General features: G+C 43.8%; 1 protein-coding gene across 2 annotated transcripts; it reads left to right on the forward strand.

Moving 5' to 3' along the window:
- Positions 1 to 3,378: 3,378 nt before the first annotated feature.
- Positions 3,379 to 11,092, forward strand: LOC128503518 (LON peptidase N-terminal domain and RING finger protein 2-like). 2 transcript variants are annotated; one of them, XM_053473631.1, is made up of 2 exons: positions 3,379 to 3,689; positions 10,905 to 11,092. In XM_053473631.1, exons 1-2 carry the CDS (start codon positions 3,383 to 3,385, stop codon positions 10,946 to 10,948), a joined length of 351 nt encoding a protein of 116 aa, XP_053329606.1. In that variant the 5' UTR covers positions 3,379 to 3,382; the 3' UTR covers positions 10,949 to 11,092. The 2 variants fall into 2 exon arrangements, 1 of the variants encoding a protein (XP_053329606.1); XR_008355251.1 differs by lacking the exon at positions 3,379 to 3,689 and adding an exon at positions 7,014 to 7,168.
- Positions 11,093 to 11,314: the final 222 nt, after the last annotated feature.

Raw genomic sequence — 11,314 nt, forward strand, 5'->3', positions numbered from 1 at the left:
ATCAGTACGTCCTGACTTGCTGATCTTGGGAGATCACGCAGTCGTTAGAAGCCAGCTTTGTTGGCTCCCTGCAGCCCAATCGTGTTTAACAGCGCTCACTGTGAGACCTGGTACACCGTCGTACAAGGATTGCCTGAAATAAATAAATAAAAACCAACATTTTTAAAAAGAACCTTAGTCCTAACACTATACGTATTATAGTATATAGTATACAAAATCACTAGCCCCAAGCCCTAAACTATGTAATATAGGGTAATATGTAAAGCATGGATGCGGCTCTCTTAAACAAAGAAGAACTATGTATGTGGGGACCATAATCAGAAAATGCTGTTGAATATAAATTGTGTCATTGTTCACCTGAGGCACCAACAGTACAGAAGGAACTTTAAGAAAAATATATGATTTCACCCTCACAGTTATTTTCTGCGATCCAGGCGCATCCCCTCTTCGACGAGCCTCGGATGTGGAACCCCCTCTGCTGCTAGCGTTGTCAGGATCCTTGATCCGCATACCTCTTTTTGAGTTCACATAATAATAATAAAACACACAGGAGACCGAAATTTAGTGGGAAAGTGTATGGCCACAGCGCTTTATTAGTTTGTTTAAGAAAACGGTATTCAAATGTTAATACGCGTCAAACGCTGCTTGGTGCTATCTCTGTCAAGCAATACACCTTGTAAAAACAGTAAACGTTTAGTCATAAGACCGCCTTAAAATATTCATAAAACATATGGCAACAAGCCACTGTAACCAATGCCGACATTACTCCCGCCTGCCGTAAGCCTACATTGGCAGACAGACTGGCATAAATCACATTACGTTATCAAAGGGACCCTGCCCTAGGGAAAACAATACAACTTACTGAGGCTTACCTCCACCTCACTATTGACGAACCGTCTCCAAAACATTAATTAACAGGAACCACACAAACAAAAACCGCCTATCAAAATACATCAAGATGACCGAAACAACAGGGAGGGAGGGACGCGCCAGGAACAAGGGGAGGGCGTCCAGTTTATATATTTATATATATATATATATATGTACCGCACCTTTCTGTTACCCATTCCTGCCTCCACTACACCACATGGTTTCTAAGGATAGGCTGTTCACTTTAGCTTGCCCCGGTCATGCAGTTCGTTTTGGCCTCTGGGGCTTTCTAGATCAGAAGGGTTCAGCATTGTTGCAGGCAGAGGCGTATATAGGGTATGGCAGCCATGGCACGTGCCATGGGCGCCATCTCAAGGGGGGCGCCGGTGAGCGGCTTTTAAATGCCGCTCACCGGCACTTTTTTTTTTTTTTTTTTGATGCGGAGGAGAGAGAGGGGCGCCTAGCAACCGCTCGGCGCCCCTCATTCTCCTCCACGAGCCCTCTACCCCCGTCCCGGTGCCGGCATTTCATGCAGAGCGCCGCAATATGCCGGCATTTTGCGGCGCTCTGCATGAAATGCCGGCACCAGCGAGCGGCTTTTAAACACTGATGCGGAGGAGAGAGAGGGGCGCCTAGCAACCGCTCGGCACCCCTCATTCTCCTCCACGAGCCCTCTACCCCCGTCCCGGTGCCGGCATTTCATGCAGAGCGCCGCAATATGCCGGCATTTTGCGGCGCTCTGCATGAAATGCCGGCACCAGCGAGCGGCTTTTAAACACTGATGCGGAGGAGAGAGAGGGGCGCCTAGCAACCGCTCGGCGCCCCTCGTTCTTCCCCGCATCAAAAAAAAGAAGACAGCGTTTAATAGCCGCTCGCTGGTGCCCGCTGCTTCACTGCTGGGCGCCGAAATATGACGTCATATTACGGCGCTCAGCAGTGAAGCAGCGGGCACCAGCGAGCGGTTCAGGAAGACAGAAGTATCGTCCTCCCGTCGCTGGACTTCAAGGTGAGAGGGGGGGAGAGAGGGAGTTAAAAAGTGATGAGGAAGGGAGGGAGTTAAAAAGTGATGAGGAAGGGAGGGAGTTAAAAAGTGATGAGGAAGGGAGGGAGTTAAAAAGTGATGAGGGAGGGAGGGAGTTAAAAAGTGATGAGGAAGGGAGGGAGGGAGGGAGGGAGTTAAAAAGTGATGAGGAAGGGAGGGAGGGAGTTAAAAAGTGATAAGGGAGGGAGGGAGTTAAAAAGTGATGAGGGAGGGAGGTAGGGAGGGAGTTAAAAAGTGATGAGGAAGGAAGGGACGGAGTTAAAAAGTGATGAGGGAGGGAGTTAAAAAGTGATGAGGAAGGGAGGGAGGAAGGGAGGGAGTTAAAAAGTGATGCGGGAGGGGGTTAAAAAGTGATGAGGGAGGGAGAGGGGGTAGATATAAGTAAAGAGTGTGCATTAATGTGTGGATGCATTGAGTGAATGAGAGAGAGCATGAGTTAATATGTGAATGTATTGTCTGAATGAGGGAGAGCATGAGTTAATGTGTGGATGAGTTGCCTGAATGAGGGAGAGCATGAGTTAATGTGTGGATGAGTTGCCTGAATGAGGGAGAGCATGAGTTAATGTGTGGATGAGTTGCCTGAATGAGGGAGAGCATGAGTTAATGTGTGGATGCATTGAGTGAATGAGGGAGAGCATGAGTTAATGTGTGGATGAGTTGTCTGAATTAAAGTGTGAATTAGTGAGTGACTGTAAAAGTGTTTGTGTATCATAGATGTATAATTGTGGAAGGGCAAAGATGGCACTAGCAGGAGGTTTGAGCCTTGGGGACCAAGATGGCACAGGCAGGGTGTATATGGGACAAAGATGGCACTGGCCGGACTGTTTGGGGACAAAGTTGCCTTGTGCTGGGCTGTTTGGGGACAAAGATTGCAAATCTTATGTGTGTTATCTGGGTGCTAGTCGGGTTCTATGTGGGCAGTGTGGACGCCAGGGCTGGCTTTGGGGTGTGCAACCTGTGATCTATGCCTGTAATTTAGGGGGTTTTAAATATACCTTTAATGCCCTGTTTTTATGTGAATTCCAATTGATCTTTACCTGCAAAGATGGGTTTTTGTGTTATTCTGTAGATCCATATCTGCTATGCTATGTTTCCATACATTATTTTTGTGTACTTGGAAATACAGGGTTAATATGTCTTATTCAGTTGATCTATACCTGCGATGCTATGTTTCATATATTATTATTGTATACCTGCAAATACAGGATTTGTATGTCTGATTCTGTTTATTTGATATATACCTTCAGTGCTGAGATCAGCAGTGTGTGTTTTTTCAGTGGTATGATTTAATGGTGGAAATTATTAATGCCCCCCCAGTTTGACTGTGGTATCTTGTGTGCCCCCCTTAAATATTGTTTCTAGAGTCGCCACTGTTCCCTACACACATGTTAACAGCCTGCGCCTGCGCCTGCCCCCCTCCTCATCGCAGCCCTTATGAAACCAACAACAAGGGAGGGCATCCTGTGACCCATGGATGTCTTTAACTGCCCCTCCTGCCAGCAGGCCCTCTGGGACCCTGTAACTGTAAGATGCGGCCACTCTTTCTGCAAAAGGTGCTTGCGGGGGCCAGCAGTGGAAAGGTGCCACATTTGCAAGCAGAAGCTGAAGCCCAGGGGTGCCCAGGAGCTGAAATGTAACACCCTTTTATGCAACTTGCTGGAGAAGTGCCTGCAGAGCGAAACCAGACTGAACAGGGTGAGAAGCGACCTGCGCGATTTGCTCTCACTCCAGGACCACGAAGAGGCAGCAAAAGTGGCCTCCAGAGGAGTTGCGATGGGTGAGTTTCTGTAGGAGGTCCCATGGGGGGCATTTAAATGTCTATATGTGATCCTCATGATGATATAAGAGTAGATCATATATCACATTATATATGATCATTGCTATTATATACCGGGATTAACTCATCCATAGCCAGCTCATATTGAGTTTCTGTAAAATTGTGGACAGTGATCATTATCAATGCGTTTCTGTATTTTAATGGCCTGTTGTATGATTATTATTATTATTTATTGTTGTATATAGCGCCATCATACATACGCTGGTGGCAGCGTGTTAGGTGCCTGCCGCCGTCGCACTGTTACGTGTCTATGTAGGATGCCATCCTGAGAATGGAACGTAAAAACCTTTTTTGTTACTTAAAATATTTGTACTGGTGGTTGATCTGTGCCTTCCTACCATTAGACTGGGCTTAGAGGGTCTTTCAGGTGTTGAAATGTCTGCCCAGAGCCCAGCAATGCATTAAAGTGCAGAACCTTCTTAGATGGAGAGGGGGAATGACGGAAGTAGAGGTGCATGTCCAAGACTGGACTCATCTCTGATAGCCTCAGGTCAGTTGAACCATCAGACGTGACATCAGTGCCAGTTAGGCATACCTTGGAGATCTTCTTTAGTCAGCTGACTGCAACTATTTAGGTATTAACCCTTTAATAGCACGTCAAGAAGATTCTTTGGAGTGATTTGCCAAATTGTAAGACTTGTCATTTTTTTTAAAGATGCGCTTAACTGAGTCACCTGCATTCAAGCAGGGATATCATCCATAACATACTGGTATCAAAAGCACCAAGTAGGGGTCTTATGTATGATCACAGCAGTGTAGAATAGGACAAAGTCAGTTCCAGACCGTGTGATCTGGAGATTTTACTCCTTCATCCGGAGACGCTGATATTTGGGCAACAAACCACGGACTCCGGGTCAAACCTTAAGAGTTCCCAGCTAGGCTCTTACAAGAATTATGGGGCTCATTCATTCTTTGGTGCAAAAGTGGACGTTTGGGTGAGAGAGGGAACGTTCCTTGTCTCTCACATCCTTGTCGAATGTTTGCCATGTTAGGTTTTTTTTATGTTCTGTCCAATAGCAGATTATCTAAAATCATAGCTACCTGTGGAGTAGACCAGTTCTGGGTGGATCGAGGAGCACCTGTGAACGCTGTGTGTCTGCTTATGACAGCTTGACAAAGGCCCTGTTTGGCCGAAACGTTGCTTTTGTTTGTTTTCGCTTAATAAAGTGTCCTAGAGACTGGAAGCTGTTTGGAGTGCTGGGATTCCTTTTCTTTGTTTGAGTGCTTATGACACGGTTTGAGTAATAAGCAGCATTTAACGATAAGTAATTAGCGAGATCTTTAACCTGAGTGCTGTTGGTAGCTACTGAATACTTCAAAGCAGTCTGGTGACACTTTCCCGAACATCCAAGAGGGAGTCACTGGGTTCTGTCTATGAGACACATATAGTGCTACATGTAGTATGGGCGATTAGACCTACTTCCACATTTCTGGGTGACAGATGGTGCCCTTCTGTGGCACCTGGACCAAGAGCCGGAGCTAGGCCCTTTTGCACCCGAGGCAACAATGAAAAATTGCACCCCCCAGCTATTTTCTTTTTTTTTACAGAGGTTGTTTAATTTACACTGCCCTTACACACACCTGTCCATAAACACATAAACACACATACACGTTGCCTTTACACACACCTGTTCATTATCACGCATATACGCATACACTGCCCTTATACACAACTGCCCATAAACACACATATATGCATACACTGCCCTTACACACGACTGCCCATAAACACACACATACACTGCCCTTACACGCGACTGCCCTCACACACACACACACACACACCTGCCCATTAATATGCATATACACATACACCAGCTTACAAACATACAAATACCTACACTGCCCTTACACACGCACACACCAGCTTACAAACACACACCTGCCCTTTAACACGTGTATACACATACACTGCCCTCACACTCCCCTACATTTACACACACACATATACACACACACCAGCTTACAAACACAGAAATACCTACACTGCCCATACACACACACACGCTGCCCATACACACACACACACTGCCTATTCACACAGACACACACATGCTGCCCATACACACACATGCTGCCCATACACACACACGCTACCCATACACACACACACACACACTGCCCACACACACTGCTCATACACACACACACTGCTCATACACACACACACATATTGCCCATACACATACACACACACTGCCCATACACACACACCAGCTTACAAACACATACACAGCACTTACACACACACCAGTTTACAAACACACACATATACACAGCCCTCACACACACACACCATCTTACAAACACACATCTATACACAGCCCTTTCACCCATCTATTACTTTTCTCATCTTCCATCATCTTCTATCTTCCATCCTGTGGTGGGAGCTCGAGGTCTGTCACTCCAGGCCTCTGCTTGACATCATATCCCGGAGCTCTGCATCATTTGCCGTCGCATAGTGGTTAGGGAGAAAGGAAGACGAGGTCTGAATAGGGAGCGTGAGGTCTGTCAAATGTTGGGCCGGTTTGAGGATGATTGTGATATCCCCAACTAGCCCTGCTCATCGGACACCTCCACCCCAGACCAGTGCTGATGGTGCCTGGGTGCGCACTGCCCACGGGGGCGCCTGATGAGCAGGGCTGGATGGGGAGAGCACAATCGTGCAGTACCCTGAAGACCGGCACAGGGGAGGGGGCCTTTCCGGTCGCCCTCTCCCAAATAGAAATGCTACTGTCCGTGATCTCCCCAAGCAGACCTGCAGCTTCTGATCGGGCAGCTGTGCGCCCCCTCGCAGGTGCGCCCAAGGCGAGTGGCTCACTCGCCTCACCCTTGCTACAGCCCTGCCTGGACCAGGAGAATGCCAGCTGTCACTCCAGAAAATATGGTGTCCTCCAATGAAAGTAGGTCCCAATGTAATGTAAGAAAATACCCGCAATGTATAAGTAGGTCGGACCCCCACCCACTAGGGTCCACAAAAAAACCCCTTCATGCCTGGTCATACACAGTAGAACTCTACATTGGCATTGAGAACCGTAGCCATAATGGACTACATACATTGGGAATTAAACAATTCTATTGCCATAGCAACAATTAATAATAATTTATTATCATTCAAGAATCATTTCAAAACTGTATGTATATTTAGTTACAAAAGTTTATTGAGTAGAGTACGTTGAATATCGACACATGTAACATTCAATGTAATTATGTTGTAGGCGCAACATATTAAACACTGGCTAAATTTTCCTCCATTTAGCTGCTTGAAGATCTCGGTTTTCCGGGGGCCTTCATCTCCTGAAGAGCTGTTAGACGAGGTCTCTCATTACTTGAAGTCGTCCAGTCCAGACGCCGCTACCCTCATAGCTCCTCTAAAAGCTGCATCCATTGATTCATGTGGCACAATAGCGAATGTGAAGGTAACGTTAAGTTTTGGTATGATTGGGATATAGCCATTGAAATACTGCAGGTTTACCTTACCAGGAGACATACGAAAATCACAAACAGTAGGAACCAAATTCATAACTTACCTCTGGCTCAGGGGGCATAAGATTGAAATGTTGAAATGTTGAGATACATCTGATGTCATCAATACAATGTGAGCCAGGAGAAAGAGTCAGAGCAAGCTATAGGTAAAGGGCCATATTTTAAATTTAGTTTCAGAGGGTATGCAGAGCTAGTGGAGGGACTGGCACAGTGGGACAGCTAATGATGGGACAGGGACTAATACTCACCGTACCCTTGTCTTTAGACAACGTCACATATTATATGACTGCACTTATTGTACCTCCCCTTTTATTATACTGTAAAGCGTAACATAGATGCACAAACACGTAGTAAAAAATAAATATGCGTACATATACATTGTACTGTGAAAAAGTAAAAAATAAGCTATCCTACTCAACCTGGCACTATGTGAAAAAGTAATTGCCCCCTTACTTATTGAATCAATTAATTAACCAAATTTAAATGATAATTGGGTTTAATTTCACTAGACACCCCCAGACATGATTACTCCCAGCCCTGCTGAATCTAAATATCAATTAAATAGAAAGTTTTTTGCAAAGTGATGTAGGCTTAAAGATCTCAGAAAGCAGCACATGATGCCACGATCTGAAGAAACTCAAGAGCAAAGAAGAAACAAAGTCATTGACATCTATCAGTCTGGAAATCATCCAAAGCAATTTCTAAGGCTCTGGGACTCCAGCAAAGCACTGTGAGAGCCATTATCTACAAATGGAGAAAACGAACAAAAAGAACACAAACTCTTGTCTGACATTTGCCAAAATACATCTTGATGATCCTCAAGACTTTTGGGATAATATTCTGTGGACTGATGAGTCTAAAGTGGAATTTTTTTGAAAGACATGCTTCCTGGTAAATCTGAAGTAAATCTTAACACAGCATTCCATAACATCATACCAACAGTCTAACACGGTGGTGGTGGTAGTGTGGTGGCCTGGGACTGCTTTGCTGTTTCAGGACCTGGGCGACTTCCCATAATTGATGACGCCTGAAGGAGAATGTCCAGTCATCAGTTTGTGACCTAAAGCACAAGCGCAGTTGGTTATGCAGCAGGACCATGATCCGAAGCACATAAGCAAGTCCACCTCTTAATGGCTCAAAATAAACAAAATGAAGGTTCGGTGCTACCAAGTCAAAGTCCTGACTTAAATCCGTAGGTAATGCTCGAAAACCTTCCAATGTGGCTGAATTAAGCCAAGAAGAGTCACCAATATTAATAATAATATTGCTATTTATTGCAAATGTTTGATTGCACTTTTTGCGCAAAGGATGGCAACCAGTAATGGCATTATTTTTTCACATGAGTAAAAAAGGTTTTGATGAACTCTTTACCTTCAATAAATAAAATAATGATTTAAAAGCTGCATTTTGTGTTTATAAATTGTTTTATATTAACATGTAAATATGACAAGAAAGGAGAAATTGAAGAAATTAGGTAAATACCGTATTTTCTCTAGTTTTTTCAGAGTAAATGGTCTGAAAAATATCCCTCGTCTTTTATTCGTTATAATCAAACCTCAAATAGAGATCTGACTACAAGACTAAGATCCATATTCCCCGCAGCGCTGCAGGGGACTTGAATTCTTCTCTCTGGCAGCCAGTGGCTTCTATGACAGAGCGCAGGCATCACATGACCTTCCAGTGCTCCACCAAAGAAGCCGTGGCACTTTTTATTAACAGAGCAATTCTCTCTTCTGCATGTGCTCTGGCAGCTCTTATAACATGCTTTTCTTATTTCTGCCTAATCTTATAGATCTGTCTGTCTTCCTAACTTTGCTTTTCTTTGTATTTACTAAATGCTTCTTGTTTTTTTACTATTCTGGCCACTTCTGCGGAGTATCACAGTGTTTTCTTTAAATTTTGCTCTTACTGACCAGCCTAATAAAACTTTATGTTACCTTCAATAATTGAACTTTTAAATAATCTCATTCCTCCTGTACTCCATTAAATGGCACCAAGTAACTTTTTTACACATTTTCTCATTTTAGAAAATTCAGCAAGGGTGTGGGGTCATTAGGGTGACCAAATTTGCCTTGTTTTCCAGGACACATATAATTTTTACATATTGCTGACCAAACCTGCTGTATGGGGCATCATTTTATCTGTGCTGGCGGCATCAATACACAAGGGGGCAGCTGGGGCCATTACTTAAATCAATACTAAAAGGAGGGGCTGGCTGGGGGCAAAAACACAAAAGGGGGGTCAACGACAAAGAATTGTGGGAAAAAAACATTGTTTTTATTGTTGTAGCTTAGCCCATCCAGATGTGTGACAGAGCCTGTCCAGGTGTGTGTGTGTTTGGGTGTTAGTTTGGCAGAGCCTTTCCTGTGTTTGGGTGTCGATGTGGAAGAGGCTGTCCTGGTGTGTGTGTCAGTGCGGCAGAGCCTGTCCTGGTGTGTGTGTGTTTGGGTGTCAATGTCCTGGTGTGTGTGTTTGGGTGTTGGTGTGGCAGAGCCTGTCCTGGTGTGTGTGTGTGTCAGTGTGGCACAGCCTGTCCTGGTGTGTGTGTTTGGGTGTCGATGTGCCAGAGCCTGTCCTGGTGTATATGTCTGGGTGTTGGTGTGGCAGAGCCTGTCCTGGTGTGTTTGTCGGTGTGGCAGAACATGTCCTGGTGTGTGTGTTTTTGGGTGTCAATGTGGCAGAGCCCATCCTGATGTTTGGTTGTTGATGTGGCAGAGCCTGTCCTGGTGTGTGTGTTTGGTCATCTGTTTCCTGGCACTGTAGAAATAAATTTAACTATTTAATTTTTACCATTTCAGAGATAAAGCACCCTCCTTTGTAGATCACTTCAAAGGACAAACCTTTTCAGACCCAAAAATCAGTGAGAGGAGAAGTAAAGTTATTGTGTTATTTACTCTATTTCAATCTGCATATTTTATTAAAATTGATTAGTGACTTCAGGCACCCTGTGTATGATGACTTTTTTAGTGTACTGATGTACTCCCAATCCCATCACATTAGATTATATCCTATATTATCTGCCTAGCACTGATGTCATCTTATCCAGTACACATGGATGCTGAGGAGTTAAGCTTCTGTCTATTGATTTTATTTCTATAAAAAAGGCCCACCAAAATCCTCAGCACCAGGCCCATGATGATCTTAATCCAGCCCTGCCAATAACTAATACATAAAGATTTTTGTATATTGTATATTTTTCATTTTTTAGAGTCAATTACCAGCCCCTGGCAAGTATGTCTTAATGGGAAATAAGATTAAAGCGATTAAAGGGAAATGCTCTGAAAAATACCCCTTGTTTTATAATCCAACCTCAAATAAGAGTAAGATCCAGGTCCCTGCAGCGCTACAGGGGACCTGGATCCTTGTCTCTGTCAGCTGGTGGACGTCTGCGCAATGTGCCGGGACTCCTATGACGGAGCGGCAACGTGACATAATATTTGGGTCAACATAGAAGTAAAGTCATGCAGTAAGAAAAAAAATGATATAGCTGTATTATTCCAAAAGAAAATGAAGCCTTTAGTCAGTTGATACACTTTATTACGCTAAAATAGAAATACATATAAAGTAACAAAAGCTTTTAAGACCTCACTTGTCACTTATTTTGTGTGATTTATATTTATATGAATTTCTGATGTTAAGTATTTCTTTTTCTTTCTAAATATCTTACAGGGAGGAAAGAAGAAAAAAGACAAGCATTAGAAGAACAAAAGTGATACAATGTTGCTGGAACATGCATTTAACAAACCTCCATTATACTTATTAATGCGCTTCTGCATGTGTGTTTGTAAATGGTCTGCAATGTATATACTGATCTTTACTTAAAGGTCATGGGTTTTCAGAATAAAACCTTAAACAAACTTGTTGAAGTATTCCAATATCTTATGAAATATACCGAGTACCTGTATATAGACTCTATACAATCGTCTACAGCCTAGGGCTGAATATTGAGCAGACTGAGGGATCTATCAGGAAATAACACGGGGGCTCAATATAGAAAACAGAGGGGGGGTATTAAAGAAACATTTACATAAATAAAGGCGTTTAACAATGTATCAGAGGGAAGTTCGTGAAATCAAGGA

This window comes from Spea bombifrons, chromosome 8 (genome assembly GCF_027358695.1).
Source record: "Spea bombifrons isolate aSpeBom1 chromosome 8, aSpeBom1.2.pri, whole genome shotgun sequence".
Classification (NCBI taxonomy): domain Eukaryota; kingdom Metazoa; phylum Chordata; class Amphibia; order Anura; family Pelobatidae; genus Spea; species Spea bombifrons.

Coding starts and splice junctions, on each gene's coding strand:
- LOC128503518 (XM_053473631.1), top strand. CDS start 3,383: ATGGATGTCTTTAACTGCCCCTCCTGCCAGCAGGCCCTCTGGGACCCT. Junction 3,690..10,904: donor CTCCAGAGGAGTTGCGATGG/GTGAGTTTCTGT, acceptor AATATCTTACAG/GGAGGAAAGAAGAAAAAAGA.